The sequence below is a fragment of the Gnatocerus cornutus genome, chromosome 10, assembly GCF_029298725.1.
Source record: "Gnatocerus cornutus isolate USDA-ARS CGAHR chromosome 10, icGnaCorn1.1, whole genome shotgun sequence".
Taxonomy (NCBI): domain Eukaryota; kingdom Metazoa; phylum Arthropoda; class Insecta; order Coleoptera; family Tenebrionidae; genus Gnatocerus; species Gnatocerus cornutus.
Genome location: NC_142242.1, coordinates 2,339,082 through 2,356,925, shown reverse-complemented (window position 1 = coordinate 2,356,925; position 17,844 = coordinate 2,339,082). Strand labels below are relative to the sequence as shown.

General features: G+C 34.8%; 4 protein-coding genes across 6 annotated transcripts in view; 3 read left to right on the top strand and 1 right to left on the bottom strand.

Annotated features, from left to right (window-relative positions):
• Window positions 1-126: 126 nt before the first annotated feature.
• Window positions 127-4,891, bottom strand: LOC148167109 (adenosylhomocysteinase-like 1). Of its 2 annotated transcripts, XM_088047327.1 has the most exons (11): window positions 4,294-4,891; window positions 3,950-3,994; window positions 3,395-3,482; window positions 3,197-3,343; window positions 2,765-2,937; window positions 2,365-2,714; window positions 2,162-2,314; window positions 1,948-2,113; window positions 1,651-1,897; window positions 1,480-1,600; window positions 127-1,425 (listed from the first exon to the last, which is right to left on the bottom strand). In XM_088047327.1, the coding sequence occupies exons 1-11, from the start codon at window positions 4,387-4,389 to the stop codon at window positions 1,419-1,421; spliced, it is 1,593 nt and encodes a 530-aa protein (XP_087903453.1). In that variant the 5' UTR covers window positions 4,390-4,891; the 3' UTR covers window positions 127-1,418. The 2 variants fall into 2 exon arrangements, with proteins under 2 accessions (XP_087903453.1, XP_087903454.1); XM_088047328.1 differs by lacking the exon at window positions 3,950-3,994.
• Window positions 4,892-5,034: 143 nt separating this feature from the next.
• eIF2D (eukaryotic translation initiation factor 2D) lies at window positions 5,035-7,180 on the top strand. The gene is made up of 6 exons (XM_088047326.1): window positions 5,035-5,213; window positions 5,264-6,176; window positions 6,228-6,442; window positions 6,490-6,579; window positions 6,628-6,995; window positions 7,045-7,180. The coding sequence occupies exons 1-6, from the start codon at window positions 5,158-5,160 to the stop codon at window positions 7,107-7,109; spliced, it is 1,707 nt and encodes a 568-aa protein (XP_087903452.1). The 5' UTR covers window positions 5,035-5,157; the 3' UTR covers window positions 7,110-7,180.
• A 3,043-nt stretch (window positions 7,181-10,223) lies between these two features.
• Window positions 10,224-12,653, top strand: LOC148167107 (major facilitator superfamily domain-containing protein 12-like). 2 transcript variants are annotated; one of them, XM_088047385.1, is made up of 9 exons: window positions 10,224-10,313; window positions 10,486-10,697; window positions 10,753-11,063; window positions 11,111-11,381; window positions 11,682-11,867; window positions 11,921-12,032; window positions 12,083-12,233; window positions 12,281-12,396; window positions 12,450-12,653. In XM_088047385.1, the coding sequence occupies exons 2-9, from the start codon at window positions 10,491-10,493 to the stop codon at window positions 12,545-12,547; spliced, it is 1,452 nt and encodes a 483-aa protein (XP_087903511.1). In that variant the 5' UTR covers window positions 10,224-10,313; window positions 10,486-10,490; the 3' UTR covers window positions 12,548-12,653. The 2 variants fall into 2 exon arrangements, with proteins under 2 accessions (XP_087903511.1, XP_087903513.1); XM_088047387.1 differs by having other exon boundaries at window positions 10,225-10,313; window positions 10,648-10,697.
• Window positions 12,654-14,968: 2,315 nt separating this feature from the next.
• Window positions 14,969-17,844, top strand: part of LOC148167106 (uncharacterized) — a 49,933-nt gene continuing 47,057 nt past the window's right edge. The window contains exon 1 of the mRNA XM_088047070.1: window positions 14,969-15,066. The gene's annotated coding sequence lies outside the window, so the exon portion shown is untranslated. The remainder of the gene's footprint in view (window positions 15,067-17,844) is intronic.

The window sequence follows — 17,844 nt, the reverse complement described above, 5'->3', positions numbered from 1 at the left end:
AATACCAGTTGACTTGTAAATGGGAATCCCAGTTAACTTGTAAATGGGCGGCACTCCATTGGTGAAATTTTCCACCAATGTTTAAACACTTTTTTTTCACCAAGGATTTAAATAAAACAGCAAAAATGGATTTTAGTTCTATATTTTCAAAGTCCATAGAAAGATAACGGACCGGAAAATGATAACTGTTTGATTCCGTAAAGAGTCAAAACATAGAGAACTTATACAGTTAGGTAGTAATTTCATGAAAGGCTCAATCTAAAAAACAAAATTGCATAAGTTTCATTTTTGAAAGCCATAATTGGTTTTAATTGACAGTGAAAAAAGGCGGTCAGACTTAATACTTTGAAAATAATACGATTTACAGCTTTCAAAAGTGGAATCACAATAAGACGATTTAGTTAACACTTTGCTCATTGCTCTGGTTTAAAGTGATCAAGGCGAGTTGCGATGGTGAAAAAATGCTTAATTAACGATTTAAAGCAGAGCAATTAACTTGTAACAACTTGTCGTTATATTGACAATAACAATAATTTAAAAATGAGAGGATCGCAAAAACAATCCTCATATAAAATAATACTTGTCAGAATCACTAACGTCAAAAGTCGCATAAGAAGAGGGAATTTTGCAAGAACGAACGGATGAGTGAGAAAGAATCGTGTCGAAAGGGTATTAGCGTTGGCACTAACTAATCAAAAAGCGTATTTCGACTAGCGTGATTATGCATGTAAAACAATACATGAAACTGGAGCGGTAAAAATCAGCGTCTGGAAGCCTCTACTACGATTAAAATAAACGTAACAGAACATACTTTGCTGTCTCAAATTATAACAACAATAAAACAACGGAAACAATGATACTACCGTTGATTACACACAAATAATCGTTACGACACTACATCTTTAAGATTTACAGGTTTAGTCAACAGTGAAAACAAAGTCTTGTGACAGTGGCTGAAAGATTTGCAGAATTTAGATTTCACAATCTTGACTCTAATTTACTAAAACGTGCGTCCTAAGAAAATTATTGAAAAGCGCTAATATTTGTACCACATACAAACGCCGCAATTAAGTTTAAAATTTACCTAGATGGCAGTAAGTAACTTCAAACGCACCTCCCGTAAATCACTAAGTCAAGACCAAATTTTGTTTCACCTACAATACATTCTTCTTCTGATTAAGTAAATGCCTCGCAAAATAGAAATACTGTTTGACGTTCTGTGGGGTTCTCAGATAATCTCAGTGTTTTACACTGTTTGAGCAGCCATTTGAAAATATTTCAAACTTGTCAACAATTTAACGTAAGAAATTGTATATATAAAACAAATCCTGCGTATATAATTTTAAACTATCTGGCAACAACTAACATTGACTTAATGCTATCCCTTGATTCCTGCACCCCTGATTAAATTGATCTAATTAATACCTGAAAAAAAAATAGTGAAAGTAGTAGAGTAAAGAAATTTCGAAGTTATTTTACCTATAATAATTAGGTTTGAAAGGACCTGCTTTGTTTAAACCCATGTACTTTGCTTGTTCATCTGTTAATTCAGTCAAGTGGGCATCAAAGGTGGGCAAATGTAAGCTCGCTACATATTCATCTGTAAGAAAAATGGTATTATGATTCATGAGGGAAGTTGTACTAACTGACCCATTTTTTTGGGTAATAAATAAACATCAGACTTGTAGCGTCCCGCTGGAGCATTAAACAGCTCGATCAGTGCGAGGGCTTGGGTGGCTGATGTTATCGAAACAACGAATGACGGTAAACTTGAACAGCTTAAGTTTACAAGTCTTCCTTCTGCTAAAAGAATGATTCTTTTGCCATCAGGCCAAATCACATGATCCACTTGGGAGCGGACTTTTTCCCAAGTTAAATCAGCCGCTCTGAGACTATTCTGTAAATTTAACATGAGCGCTGACATTTGGGAAATGTCGTTTTACTTACTACGTCGATTTCTGTGTTAGAATGCCCCATGTTACATACAATACAGCCATTTTTCATTTTATCCATATGTTCGCGAGTTACCACGTTTTTATTCCCTGTAGCCGTTATCACTATGTCCACGTTCCGGATTACTTCGTTTAATTTTACAACGCGGAAGCCATCCATACTGTAAGTGACAATATAATCAAATTGGAGAGATTAGATTGAGTTGTACCTAGCTTGGAGGGCACAAATGGGGTCGATTTCTGTGACGTAAACTACACAACCCAACCCTTTCAACGCTTGGGAGCACCCTTTTCCCACTTCCCCATAGCCGCAGATTACTACCTGTTTACCCCCAAACATAACATCAGTTGATCTTTTTAAGCTAAAAAATCCGTTCAAACACTTGGATTACAATCAATCAAATGGGATTACCTGTCAATTATGGATTCCCGACAACTATAAAGGTTGTCATATTTAGTTTTCGTGACCGAATCATTAACATTCATTGCAGGAACGGTCAACTTCCCTGCTTTTGATAATTGGTACAATCGGTGGACTCCGGTGACGCTTTCTTCAACTATACCTTTAATCATTTTGAACATGGCGGGATATTTTTTCAACATCAAATGTGTGGCATCACCACCATCGTCCAAGATCATATTTGGGTGCCAATTTTCAGCATTAACACACTTATCAATGCACCACCAAAAATCTTCTTCCGTTTCTCCACGCCAAGCAAAAACCGAAAAACCTGCTTCTGCTAGAGCTGCAGCGACCTCATTCTACAAGACATTTTTAGATGACGCGAATGAAAGTAGGAATTTTTTTTTACTTGGGTGGAGTAGATATTACAGGCTGCCCATCTCACGCTGGCTCCCAAAGCCACAAGAGTTTCTAGTAACACAGCAGTTTGGGCGTTAATGTGGGTGCAGCCCACAATTTTGGCGTTTTTTAGGGGTTTATCGTCGGAAGCTCTTTTTCTTAGAGCCATGATGCCGGGCATTTCTGGAAAAAAAGGGGAATAAAAGGAATACATCGGAATTAATGTCGCGGAGTTTATCGCTGTTATGTCACGATTATGATAATCTACTTAGTTTTTATGGGCTTATTGGAAATAACTGTTACATAAAGGGGCCATCTCATTGTTGTGATACAACGATAAAAAAGAAGAATTTAACTTCCTAAATCGTAGCAGTAAAACAGTAAATTCTTAAGCTGGATAAAGTGATGCCATAAACTCTGAACATTCCGTGTTTTTTTTTACCTTGTTCAGCAATTTCTATCTCTCGTCTCCCGAAAGCGTGTTGGTTGATGTTTCGTACACAAAAGTCAGAAGTGCCAGCGGAATTTTTCTGTATTTTTTCTCGTGGAGAGACGTCATCGTCGTCCGAACTACTGCCAGTACAAGAGGCTAAAAATTTTGTACTGAAAGATAGTTTTTTTTTTGTAGTTGTATACTTACTAGAACTGTAAGAATCAGTTGATGAGGCAGATAATGAACGACTTCTATATCTGCTGGATTTTTTTAAAGCACCTGACGATTTGGGGTCCTGTAAATTAACAACTACTTCTGTCATGGTGTCTTCAACATGTGAAAATGTTCTTTAATTTTGTAGATAAGTAGAATTCACATGTGAGGTTTATTTTGATAAAATTCTACTGTAATTAACTGATAACATTATATGGTTTTTTTAGTATAATGTTGGAAGATAAAATATTATGGACCCCTGGATTGTTTGAACCTTGTAAATAGATGGTGCAAAATTAATTTATTATGTGTATTTAGATTAATTACAGTGGCTAGATAGTAAAGCATACATAAAAATGTGTCGAGACAAAACATAGCGGCTCGTTGTGGAACGGTACAAATTATGCTCATGTTAATTGATTTATGTTTTCATTAAACAACGTCCAACGGTAGCAGTTTACTAATTAAGCGAAATCATAACAACATGCATTATGTGATAAAAAAAGACCTAATGAAGGTAAAGCATACATATATACATGTATATCTTACCAACTTAGATCTTTGGCTGACGAAGGCATTAGTTCCTTCCAAACCCTAGAAATAAATCCAATATAAAATTTAATTAAATTGGCCCTGAATTAAATTTAACTTTACTTGAGAAATTCAAGGCGAAACAACTGAGATCATATTAAAAATAAATAAAGTAAAAAATAGTGAAAGATGAGGTCTCTCCTACACTGCTCTACTTTATTAATTTTTAACATATTGCGCTTTAGAAAAAAGCAAAAATGGTTTGAAATATGAAAACAAGAAAATCTTCTTGTGTTCTATTCAAAAAAAGGCGCTTTCATTGCATCCTAAAGAGGAAAAATATGTTTGCAGCCAAAACAAACCTTTGCTCCAGATGCTGGATCAGTAACAGGACTATCTGAAACTGTATTTAAATTCCTATTGCCCACAATAGTTCGAATTTCGATGTTTTCCGTCATTATCCCTATTATTTGTAAGCACAATTTATCAACATAAAACAAATCAGCTGGAAACACAAGACCGAACACAACGTGCACAACCTGCACAACTAGTGGGAAACTACGAAATGCCCCAAATTCGCCCAACCCCGTTTAACAACTCAACTTGTTTTCCTGCACACCTTATGCTAAACCGTTCACAACGCAATATCCTAATTTAGAACTCTTTCTGAAAAAGTTATATAATCGAAAAGGTAATTCCAGCATATTTATCGATTTCCAAACACATTTCGATGTTGTCAGGTTGGCAACACATCCGTCATTTTGGGGGTAAATTAACCCCCGATTTGAAAATTATCCCTTCATCTACAGACATCGATAGCGGTCAAGCAAATGCTAATTTACAATTAAATTCAATACACAATTGCACAATAACAAAGGCTAACACGTATACTATTTTTGTCTTTGTTTATCACTCGCTAAATTACTTTATTTAATGGTTATGTTTAGTATCCGCTCCAAATTTCCATTTCCACTACAAATGTTAACGTGTTACACGCGATTGGTTGGAGCTCAATTCAAAAATTGGCGCCAGCAAATAGACAAAAAATTAATTTTGACGTATTCGTGTAATCTAATCAAAACTTAAGTCTTAATTAAGGAGAGTATGATAACATTCAGTCCTTCGATCAAACTAAACATTTGTTTCTTCAGCCAATAAGGATTAATTGCATTGTCAAGTCCAGTGGAAAGTGAAACTCAAATTACATGTGACCGCACAACTTGAAAATGTTCCGAAAACCCGTCAAAATTAAAAGTAACAGCCAAGTAAAAGGATCCGATCGGTAAATATAAACCCCTGGAAATACCCTAAAATCACGATTTACATTTTTAGCAAAAACGTTAAAGAGAAACTACTAAAAGCTTTTCCTAACCTCACTGAAGCAGATCTTGAAAACTTTATTCCCAAGAAAGAAATCCTCAGTATTATCAAACTAACTACTGGAACTAATGAGACAGTGCACGTTTACACTGTGCAGAAGCGTGCTATGGTTTTTGACATCAGAGGCACCCTTTTTCCAACTATTTATTTATTGTGGAAATTCCCTAATTTGGTGCCAGCATTCACCACACATTCACAAGTGTTGTCTTTTTTGACTTCTGGAGCTGATTTAATGTTACCAGGTGTCCTAACGCCACCTTCAAATAGTGGTTTAACTAAATATGGCAATTTGAATGAGGGTGCTATTGCATGTGTTAATCTCTCAGATAACAAAGCAGCTGTAGCTGTGGGAGTTACAGCACAAAGTTCAGCAGACATGGCACGTTCAGGAGGGAAAGGAAGATGTTTGACTGTATATCATGTCTTTGGGGACAAACTTTGTACTTTGGAAGGAACACCAAATATTCCAGTCACTCAGTTGGGGCCTCCTGAGTGGCTGAAGTTGAACAGTTACCAGGAAGACTTTCCTGAATTGGGAGCTACCAGAAGTACTGCCTCTGCACCAACTGAAATTGTTCCAGAAGTGGAAACCGAAGTTTCACCAGAAACTGAGTCAGTTGTTGAAAATGATCCACAGGAGCCTGAAGATTTGGTACCTGAAGTTTGTACTAGTGAAGAAATGGATCAACTGTTGAATTACTGTTTTTTTGTTGCTATAAAATACTCAAAAACTCTAACGTTGCCTATTTTGACGTCAAATTTTTATAAACTACAAATGATGCCTGTTTGTCCTGAAGGAAAATCTCTGGATATCAAGAAGTCTTCTTTTAAGAAATTAAAACCTTTTTTAGATAGTATGAGCAAGGTGTGTGTTGTTTCTAGGTCAGAATTCATTATTTAAGAATTTTATTTTTAGGATGGTATTATTACCATAAAAGAAGCGAAAAAGGGGGTCGAATCCATAACCGCGATTAATAAGGAACACCCTAAATTTGCCGAATTTTATGCAGAGCCGTCATTGAGGCCCAAGAAAGAAGAAAATGATGGAGGTGCAGGGCCATCAACTAGTGTTATGGAATCTTTTATAATTACCCCAAATGTGTTGCCCATTTTTGCTGAGACAGGATTTAGGTATGTTTTGTTTTATTTATTTTGTACTACTAAAATACTTTTTCCAGCAAAGGGGACACGGTCCAAATGACCCAAATCAGGCAACACGTCACTGAATATATTAAAAGAAATGACTGCCAACATGAAGACAACAAAAGGTGAGTTATAAGAACAAGCAACACAGTGACATCATTGTTTTTTTTTAGATTGGTGAAACCGAAAGGCGCCCTGATAAAAATCTGTAAAACAGAAAACCCAATTACGTGGGAAGAATTAATGGAAAAAGTATGTGAGTCAATGAAATCATGCTACAAGGTGACTTCTGGAAATGACGAATTGATAAACAAAGGCAAAGTTTCTCCAATAACGCTGACGATATCACAAAGATCGGGAAATAAGAAAGTCACTCTCGTTGATAATCTGGAACTATTTGGAGTGAGAATCGCTGATTTTGCCAAGGAATGTCAACATGGGGTTGCTGCAAGTACAAGCATAAGTAAGCCCATGGGGAAAAAATGTGACCAGTTGTTGGTTCAGGGAAATCAAATTTTATTTATTCATAATTTACTGACAGGTGGATTTATATGAGTTCTGTTGATTGGGAATAATTATATGTTTTTTAGAAAAGTATAAAATTCCGGCGAAATATATAAAAGGGTTAGAGAACGCGCCGAAAAAGAAAAAGTGACTTTGTGGACACCGAATATATATTTTTCTATTGTCACAGTTTTTCCGTCAATAAGAAATTTGTTTTAAGCATTTGTTTAATTTTATATTTTCTGCCTTACCTGATTTGTTACAGGTTCAAGGCACCTGTGAGCCACTCAAGGTGATGAAATGGATATAGGTGGATCCTGAGATGATTACGTTCAGTAAAAATAAGAATTTCAAGGTATTTTACCATATGCTTTATATTGTTTGTAGTAATTACAATTTTTTATTAGTTTCAGGTTCTTCTAACTTCAATTTTTCTCAAGCTGACATGACTCCATATGGAAAGAAAGACTTCACCGAATCTGAAAGAATGCAGAACAAAAGGTAGGACTGCAATTTTGTTATTCAAAAACATGATTTTGGTGATTATCGCCCCTGAAAGTTATGCAACCAAATATACCCATTCACACATATATTTTGCCCCTGAAAGTTATGCAACCAAATATACCCATTCACACATATATTTGTGAAGTTAGCCTAACTATGTAGAGTCATAATTATTAGATACATTGTGCTTCCTAATTTAACTGTTTTGAACTTTTATTTTGTTTCAGAAACTTACCGTAATGCAGACATTCTGAGACTTACGTACGCCGTTTGCTGAAGAGTGATTTTGATACAATGAATATTTGTTGCGTGTGTATTCTACTTTTTTGTTTTTGTGCAATAATTCTGAATTGTCTTCGATTAAAAGACTATTTATGAAAAGTATCTTGTTTGTTCTCCTAATAACAAAAATCGAAACGGAATGGTAGGAGGTTCTGATTTTCTATCATGTATCAGGAGAACATGAGTTGGAGGAGGTCTTTATTTTTTACAAAAATTAGGAAACTGTAATTTAGTGAAAAATTGAGTTTAGTTATTAGGAACATAGGAGGTACGAGGAGGTCTTTCTTCTCCTGATAATAAATTGGCGGGAAAATTGTAAAGTGCAATTTCACCAAAATGAAGCAAATCTAAACTTTACGTTAAATTTAGTGAAAAATTGAGTTTTGTCATTAGGAACATAGGAGGTTCGAAGAGGTCTTTGTTCTCCTGATAATAAATTGGCGGGAAAATTATGAAGTGCAATTTCACCAAAATGAAGCAAATCTAAACTTTTCGTTAAATTTAGTGAAAAATTGAGTTTTGTCATTAGGAACATAGGAGGTTCGAGGAGGTCTTTCTTCTCCTGATAATAAATTGGCGGGAAAATTGTAAAGTGCAATTTCACCAAAATGAAGCAAATTTAAACTTTTCGTTAAATTTAGTGAAAAATTGAGTTTTGTCATTAGGAACATAGGAGGTTCGAGGAGGTCTTTGTTCTCCTGATAATAAATTGGCGGGAAAATTATGAAGTGCAATTTCACTAAAATGAAATAAATACAAGTTTTTCGTAAAATTTGAAGAAAAATTGAGTTTTGCCATTAGGAACATAGGAGGTTCGAGGAGGTCTTTGTTCTCCTAATAATAAATTGGCGGGAAAAATATAAAGTGCAAGGAGGTATCCAGTTTACCAAAATGAAGAAAATCAAAATTTTTCGTAAAATTTATTGAAAAATGCAGTTTTGTCATTAGGAACGTAGGAGATTCGAGAAGGTCTTTGTGCTCCTAATAATAAATTGGCGGGAATTTTATCAGTTCATAAAATGTGAGGTCTCCATTTCATTAATAATGAATATTTTTGAACAAATTTTGTCAAAATTTTACGAAAAACAATTTGGATTACCAGGAGGAGGTATTAAAAAAAGACTCCAAAAAAAATGTAATGAACTAAAAACAATCGATTTTATTGGAGTTTATTTATACATCATTAAGGGATAAACTATTATTACATTCTGTAAGTTATAAGAAGTCAAGCTGTTCTCCAGTAAAACAATTCTTAAATATCTTGAGAAAGTTCTTCAGCACTTCTATTGGTAGGCAGCAGCTTTTGACGTCTGAAATAAGGAGATCAGGTTTTAGACTTGGGTGTAGATACTATCTATATGAAATTAAATAATGTCATATTAATATTAGTAGCGTAGACTACATATACACATTGGCCCTTTGTTTTGCGTGCTAGTGAGCAGAGCGGCTCTACTGCGGCATTCTACTGACATTTAGCTCTTACCCCCACGAATTAAGGGAATTTGAAAAGAAATAGAACAGAAATCCAGTAAGAATAAACAGAAAAATCTAGTAGAATGGCAAGATGTAGGAAATGGGACAGAAATTGAATATTAAAAACCAGAACTCAGATCCTACCTTGATAGCTTCTCTTCGAAGACGTTCTCACTGTATTGAATCTCGTACCCTTTGTGTTGATTTCGGTCCAAGTTTCTTGTTTGAAAAAACACTTAAAACTGCTTGAAAGATTTCAATAGCGCTGGCGTCTGAAACACAAAAATATAGGTAAATTAAAAGCAAATAGACAGCTCAAGAATTAAGTAAGGTAACACGAACTGCCCTATTACTAATTGCTGCTACACCCGTTATAAATAAATGCGTACTTTTAGGGAAAATGTTTCATTATTTCGGATCCAAAATAAACTGAAGCAACAAGGCAGCGAACCATTTTTGTACCTTGAAAATTAATATAATAATAATCAAAAATTGTTAAAACTAACATCCGGAAAATCCCGAAAAACCAACGCGCACTATACCAAAATATAAATTTGTCGAAGGCATTCTAATTCAAATTTAAATCCTAAACGGCAATATTTTACTTCACATCCCAAACACATCTGTCTCTCTCGAGTCGTAGCACTAAACTGATTAAAACCAACAAAGGACCAAACTTGCGTAATTGGGTAAAAAATTGTTCTTCGCAATTATTTATTAGTCATTTTAATTTAAAATTTGGTTTTATTTTTTTAAAACATCCAGAAATCTGTTGAGGACGGTGGTGTTGCCTGAAAGGCACCAGAAAAGTCGGTTTACATTCATTTACAACCCTAAGAAAGTTTTGCGCATATTTTATGCAACCAACAATACACCCAAATGTAGTTGGTCACATACCTCTAGCAATTTTGGTGGTTATTTTCCGAGTCAGCTAGCTTCACACCAGTTGTTGACACATGACACTTCACGGCCTGTCATCCAACTGTCACTTTGTATTGTAAATATTATTATTTTCTGTTTTGTAGTCGTGTTAAATGATAATGATGCACGGAAAAGGCTAGGGGTGGATTTAAGGTTTCAAGTTACTATTAATTTCGTAAGTAACAATATTTGTCATTCCCGTAATTGGTTGGGAAGTTAGTCATTATTTCTCAGAAATCTGAATTGTTGATTATGCGCCCCAATTATCGGCAACTTTTGTGCACAAAACAGCGATAACATTCCAACGAGACTTATTAAACTAGAGCGTTTTTGCATAACAATTTTAGTAACAATGGAAGTGAGCAGCCAGCACCTTCTCAGCAACGAATATACCGAGGTTTATAGAAGGTTACCATTTAAATTACAATTGGCCTACGGTGTAGGACACGTGCTGAATGATGTGTGCGCTTCAATGTGGTTTACGTATTTACTGGTATTTTTTCATTTAGTTCTGGAATTCAGTAATTGGGAGGCTGGTTTTATGCTTCTTGTTGGACAGGTAATTCCCACATAATTATTATAAAATGATGGTTTTAAATTCTTTGATAACACAGATAGCCGATGCTCTATCAACCCCATTTGTTGGCTTCCATTCTGACCAAACAGACAATTTTTGGCTGTGTCGTTATGGTCGGCGAAAAACTTGGCACTTAGTAGGCACCATCTGTGTCCTTGTAACATTTCCATTTATTTTCTCACCATGTATTGACTGCACACATAGTCACAAATGGGCTCAGATATTTTACTACTGCGTTTTCATCAGTATATTCCAATTTGGCTGGGCTTCTGTTCAAATTTCACATTTGTCTCTAATACCTGAACTAACTCCAAATGAACACGATCGCACAAAATTAACAGCAATCAGGTGAGTTTCCACAAGAGATTTTCTTTTCCTTTAGTTTTTTTTTGCAGATATTGCTTTACTGTAGTTTCTAATTTACTAGTCTATGTAATAACTTGGGCTATATTACATATAAATAGTGGAGAAGAATCGAAAATTGGCCCAGGCGATGCCCCCAAATTTCAACACGTTGTTTGGTCGGGTTTAAGTTTAGGAATTATTTGTTCAGTAATATTTCATATTTTTGTAAAAGAGGAGGGAGCCTTTGGAAGCAATGACGTAAGAGGAACTCAACTTCGAACGCCGGTTATGGAATTGCTAAAGTCGCTGGAAGTCTATCAGGTAAAGTTAAGGCCATAAAAATGAGTCACGATTACAAATTTACATCAAACTAGGAGGTTGCTAGTTTTTAGATAAAAACAGTGAGATTCTTACCTTAAAACGCAAAAACCCATCTGTAATCAATCATTATATAAATATCAAATTTTATGTTTCTCAGTTTTATGTTTTGGTACTAACAACTCATCCAATACGTGCATTTTATGACTCACTATAAAATCATGCATCACGTGTTTACTTCATTAGTAAAACATAATCAGCATGATATTTTTAATTAATTTTTCCCGAACTTTCTATTTTCAGGTTGCAGCTGTTTATATGTCCACGCGACTTTTTGTAAATTTAACTCAAGTTTTTATACCGTTGTACCTCCACGAGACTCTGGACATGACTGCGAGCGCATTAGCTCTAATTCCCTTAATAATGTTCATAGGAAGTTTCGTAACCTCAATGACGATAGAAAAACTAAACCGTTTTTTCGGCCGCAGGGTTAGTTATTCACAGTATTACTCAACAATAATCTAATTTCCATATCATTAAAGCTGTCGTATATTCTTGGAGTTTTAATGGGAGTCGCCGCTTGCATTTGGATCAAATTAGGATCTGGGGACCAATTCAAAGCGTACCAAATCCACATAATCGCGATTTTGATTGGTAAAATCCCAATAGGGTCTCAATCATTCTCTAAAAAAGTGAAATTTTAGGTGCTTGCGGTTCCATCACTCTTGTTACTAGTTTAGGCATAACAGCTGATTTAATTGGCGATAAAACCGACAGCGGAGCATTTGTTTACGGAATAATGAGTTTTACCGATAAACTTGCGAACGGAATTGCTGTCGTTATTATCCAGGATTTGTAAGTTTATTGATCAGCGGTGTCGTAAAATAACTCTTTTTTTCTAGACATAAAGATCCCACGAATATTGGATATTACAGAAACGTCCTAACTTTCGTCTGTGGAGGCTCTGCAATTTTTGGTGCTTTGGCTGTGATAACTCTGTTAAAGAAAGTGAGAGTAGGTTAGTAACTTTTTTATTTAGATTCTTGGATCCTTCAACTATGTTATTTTCAGACCATTTAGAATACGATAACGTCCCTAATTATAACAGTATTAACGCCGAAGTTCATCCAGTCATTACCGAAGATATTCAACCATCTCTGATATCCTAGCAGACGTTCAATGTTTAGGTGATTTTTATTTATTAACAGAATAATATATATTTTTATAATACTTCTATTGTCAAGTTCTTGTTACGCAAATAAAACACTTTCATTAGTTGTGTGTGTTATTTCTGTTTGTTTGATGACTAAAAAAAAGAACTGAGGAAAATGATAAGCAAGGCAAAAAAACTAGTGTACATATTCATTACACAACTGTACTAAACTGCAATGGTAAAATGGAAGATGCGCCGAGTTTGGTAATTTCCTGAACAACTACAATTTGAATGCGGACTCCGTTTTGAAGTTACTTTGCAAAATGGTGGATGCGCCGGGTGAAATAAAATTAATTTTTTAACCCCAGCGAGAGATCGATGTTTTTTTAGTGAAATGGTGCTCTACATTTTGAATAAGCCCAAAGGAGCTTTTAGATGGCGCTTTTAATAGTTCTGTTAACACGGTGGAGATGCCGCTATTAAATATGTGACACTATTAAATGTTTTCTTCGTGGTAGTTAGTACGGTTTTCTGTAGTTGCGGAAATGGAGGAAAGAAATTGGATACGACATCAAGTGTGGAATGGAGAAGGTAGGTAAGTTGTGGGATCGTAAAAATAATGAATGTAATAAAATCTAGTTTGTGGTAGCATGTCGGATATAAAGTTTTCCTAGAGGAGTATGCGAGTTAAGTTATTAGGGACTTCCCGTAAATCCCAACGTGGAAAAGCGCGTGAATGTCATTTAAAGTGTCAATATTAGCACCATCTGGCGTGTGGCGGGATTTTGAGAGTATTAAATATTTGTGATTTGACTATTCCGAATGGTAAAGTTGGTTTGTTTTATAGCAAACCATCAACTGTCTATAAACTGGTCGTATTGAGATGAGCGGTATTAGGAAAGTATTAAGTAGTCAAAGTTTCAACAGTTAGGAAGGGATTAATTTGAAATATCGCGGAATTTCAATGAGGCTCTTCCAAAGGATCAGGTCGCTCTCATCACAATTGCTAATAATAAATTTAAAATAACGTCTGAATCCTGGTGAGATGCACCCGGTTTAATAATGGATGAGCGTATTTACATTCTGAATGTTTATTAACACTTCTGAGACAGTTTTTTTTTTCATATCTTGGAAAGAAAATCGTCGTTGCGTGTAAGTCGGGAATTTGCAAATCGCTTATCAACCGACTGCATGAAACTGTGTCAATCACAGAATAGGTAATACAGAACACTGACTCCATTGTTCCAAGCTGTTTCTAAAGAGCGCCATCATGCATAATTTTCATGTACTAAATCGCAAAAAAAAGTGTAAAAGCTCTCGTCGGGATTCGAACCCTAGTCCAACTCTCTAACTCATTCGGACTGTTCCCGAGCCTACCACGCAGACTTCTGCGCCACGCAAGTTCCTGTTGAATTGATGCAATGCATGGTATTTCCAGCGTGAATAATCGTTTGTAACCTTGGCACTTTGCAAGATTTCTCGATGCTGGCTGAAGACAAGATGAATTGGAAGGGGTAATGTTAAAGCGCTATCTTGCATAATTTTTATGAACTTCAAAGCAGAAATTAGGAGTCAACCTGTTCGAATCCCGTTGAATTCATTTTTGTTAAGCTTTTTTTTATTTGTAATCATTAGTTACCAATTTATTTGTAAAGTGATTGAAACAATACCAAAAGAAATTGGGTGATGTGATTGCTTGAATAGTTCAATAAGTACAAACTAATAAAATAAACTATTTTAATTAAAAATCAACCCAACAATTAAATTAACGATCACTAGCCTCAGTATTAATAATATTATTATTTAATATTAGCAATATACTGAGAAAGAAAAGTTCTTAGCATTGCTCATTCAACATTACAAGATTTTAAGTAAGAAGTAGTACAATAGGAAAAAATGATGGCCCTTACAACTACGTAGTTGTAGGGGACATAGAAAATATGTATATTATTGATTTTTTTTTTAATTGTAATGAATGAATTACTATTCGGTGAAAAAACGGTAAAGACACCGTTTCCACTCTTGTAATAATTGTAAGTGAGCGATATATCTAAATTACCAAGTAACCATAACAAATCAATAAGAACAATCATATTGACAATAAAAACATTCATTCAAGGAAATCGGTCAAAATTGCAGTTTTAAAATAAGGTAAATTGTAAAGAGGGTCGCCTGTGAAATTTGTCGACAGCGCGCAAACCTCGCGCATGCTCAGCTCCTGCATTTGTCTGAGACGCCACCTGTTTGACCATTTTTGGAACTAGATAATTTATAAACCAAATTCGCCTCGAAGCTAATACCCCGTGGTGTCAATTTAACAGAGTTGTGTGACGTCGCAGAAAAGGATGCAGCAAAGGCGTCTACCCATCCAAAGCGCAGAATCCCAATCTCGCACGGATTCTGCGTTGGACCAATATTCATCGGGAATTATATGAAATGTTCACCAGAAGGTAATATTGGTGGCAGTTCTGATCTTTCGGTAGCACAAGGCGCGTGTGTTTGTTTACATAAGAGCCGTTATCGGCGAGGTTATCGGTAAGTTTCAAATGACAGCAAAATAAAAAACTTGCCAAGAAAAAAAACGAACACATTCCAGAGAATAAAAAACTTTATTTAATCGTTCTACCGTAGTTTGCAAGTTCGAAAATTTCCAGCACGTGCTCATTTACTGCGAGCGCAATATTTTGATAAATGAAGGATTACAAGAAGTTTTCAAAGTTGATTTATAGGTGTGCGGTAGCAATTTGAAAGGTTATAAAAGCGACCGGCACAAGCAATCGGACCATTTATTAATCAACAGCGTGAAATTCGTCAAGTTTTTTGAAAGCTCAATCCGATTTTTTCAATACCTGCACTCAACTTTATTGATGACGCTGCGAATTAAAAGTTTACAGATCCAGAAATTCAATTTTTGAAAAACACGTAATAAACTAAATGGAACTTCAATTGTACAACTAATTCTGTTACCTTAATTTAAGGCGCGGCCTTTTCCGTTTTAGGGGAATAAAATTCATTTTTAAATTCATTAATTATACAGGTAATTAAGTTAGGTGCGTGTTTTTGTAATAACATTTGTAAGTACTGTTCCGTTGGCAAATTAGCATACTTTTACACCACATCGAGAATTTTAAAGCCGATGTGCACACGGTTGGTTTAAATGGCGTTAAATATGATTTACATATAGTTTTAGGGATATTCACCTTTATAGGCCTTGCTAAAGTGCGTAGAGTGTCAGCTGGTGGAGCGATAATCTTCCAAGAAAAAAACCTTAAATAATTACACTATTAATTTCAAATAATTACGTATTTACCGTGATTGTCAGACAATTTTTTAACCCTGTTTATAATTGTAATTAATAGGATGCCCATTAATTACAACGAAAGGTCTCCATTATCATCGCTGAGACTCTTTCATTTTGGTTACCGTGGAAATGTTTAATTTACCACACTAATGAAGTTAGAGCAATTTACAATAAATGTTTATATTAATCTTGAAACTTTGTATGCGCTTTAGCATACATAACTGTCAGCCCCAATCAGCTGAAAGATGAAATGGCACGAATTAGTTGAACGTTAACGTTACATTTAATGAAACATCCAAAAAGCTCACACTACGTCTTAATTAAGCTCCTAACAAATTATCCGAGAATAAATCTAGATCTATTCATTATTAAAATTAAACCTAGGGGTTCCATTTTAGAACATAACTCGACGAAAAAAGGCAATTAGCATAAAATTTTCATTCATGGAAAACGGGTCTACATCCGACTAAGTGATTATAACTCCTTTGAGCCACTTGGTTGGACGTGTCCAAAATCTAGGCTTTTTTCCTCATTCCTTGCTAATACTGTTATTTGAATTTACAGTGAGCACAATTTGTGATAATTGTTCGTGGTAAATGTCTATAATTTTAACAAAACTTAATAATACCTGGTAAATGCAGCTTTGTATGGGGAGGTATTTGTGTGTAGTATTAACCGGAGGTCAGGTAATTGAAGTGGCTTTTGACTCCTAGTTGATTTGATTTCTGACTTCATAATAGTATTACTAAATCCGTCAGTCATTATCTAATTAGTACTTAGCGCGAGTAATGAGACTCATTTTTGGAACAAAGGGGCTTAATTTGACGGTAACGAAACGGAGAATTGTTTACTAAACCACTTTCACTCTTTGCCAACACACAATATGTACAATAAATTCCATATTTCCCAAATATAACATGGCATAACAAAAATACCTAACCAAATAACAATGTTATAAATGGTGGATGCGCCGGGATAGATAATTGAACACATTTTTATTACGCGCCACACCATCACGTTATTGTATATTATTTTATCGATGTGAACTAATTAGTGCCAATGTTTACTGCTTTGTGCATTTTATAATTTTTTATGTAAGGCTTTAGGTTTAATTGAAATTCGGTTTGATGAAATGTTTAATAGAGAGAAATTTAACAGAATTTATTTCAAGAATAAATTAATGAAATAAATAAAACACTCTAAAATAAGCAAATTGTTTTTAATTAAAAAAAAAATTAATGCAATTATCAGTCAATTGTAATAACATAAATCACATAAAATTATAGGACAATGTTGCAAATATGTAGATATTGATATTGTAAACTAGAGCAGAAGTACAACAAACTTCGGTTTTATAACTTTCTTCGCTTGTAATATTAATTTACAAGTTCGCTCTTATTGCTTTACAGTTTTTTCGTTTTTTAAACTTGTTTAAACCTTTTTATGGCGACGAGACTCAGACTTGCTAATTTTTCATAAATATTCATAAATCGGTGCAATGTCATCTGTTGCGATTACAAAGTTCCATCTCCTCAAAATTTGCACTTTTCGTTAATTTATTCGAATTTTTACGTGTGTCGCTTTAAAAACTACCTTGGCTTTGAGACTAGAATACAAGATGAAAAGGTAATTCGAGTAGAATTTCTTTGCTTTACTTTATCTTCGGTGTCTGACATCTTTAAGATTTAGTGAAATGGTCGGGTGGTTACATTAGGGTGTAAATTTTTTCTTATATAATGGCTGACATTCATAACACTCCTCTTCGTGATGGAAGTCTTTAGTAAGACGATTAGACGACGATTCGATAACGCAAACGTCGCTACGACAACCGCAAAATAAAATCTGTTTCTTATATCGAAAGTCACGTAAACAGAAAAATTACTCTACTTTATCTTTTTCCAATGATCGATTTTTAAGACAAGGAAAACAAAAAATGTAATTTTTTAGTAATTCCATTGTAATTATTTCTGTATTTGTAAATACCGACGGGAGTATTTTTGGACGACTCCCTT

What these genes read in the sequence shown, in the direction of transcription:
- eIF2D (XM_088047326.1), top strand. Translation starts at nt 5,158, where the DNA reads ATGTTCCGAAAACCCGTCAAAATTAAAAGTAACAGCCAAGTAAAAGGA. An exon ending in CAAGTAAAAGGATCCGATCG is followed by an intron (nt 5,214 to 5,263) that starts GTAAATATAAAC and finishes TTACATTTTTAG; the next exon opens with CAAAAACGTTAAAGAGAAAC. An exon ending in TTTGCTGAGACAGGATTTAG is followed by an intron (nt 6,443 to 6,489) that starts GTATGTTTTGTT and finishes TACTTTTTCCAG; the next exon opens with CAAAGGGGACACGGTCCAAA.
- LOC148167107 (XM_088047385.1), top strand. Translation starts at nt 10,491, where the DNA reads ATGGAAGTGAGCAGCCAGCACCTTCTCAGCAACGAATATACCGAGGTT. An exon ending in AGTCGCTGGAAGTCTATCAG is followed by an intron (nt 11,382 to 11,681) that starts GTAAAGTTAAGG and finishes TTCTATTTTCAG; the next exon opens with GTTGCAGCTGTTTATATGTC. An exon ending in ACCGTTTTTTCGGCCGCAGG is followed by an intron (nt 11,868 to 11,920) that starts GTTAGTTATTCA and finishes ATATCATTAAAG; the next exon opens with CTGTCGTATATTCTTGGAGT.
- LOC148167109 (XM_088047327.1), bottom strand. Translation starts at nt 4,389, where the DNA reads ATGACGGAAAACATCGAAATTCGAACTATTGTGGGCAATAGGAATTTA. An exon ending in TCAGCCAAAGATCTAAGTTG is followed by an intron (nt 3,483 to 3,949) that starts GTAAGATATACA and finishes GTTAATTTACAG; the next exon opens with GACCCCAAATCGTCAGGTGC. An exon ending in ATTTGTGCCCTCCAAGCTAG is followed by an intron (nt 2,114 to 2,161) that starts GTACAACTCAAT and finishes TGTCACTTACAG; the next exon opens with TATGGATGGCTTCCGCGTTG.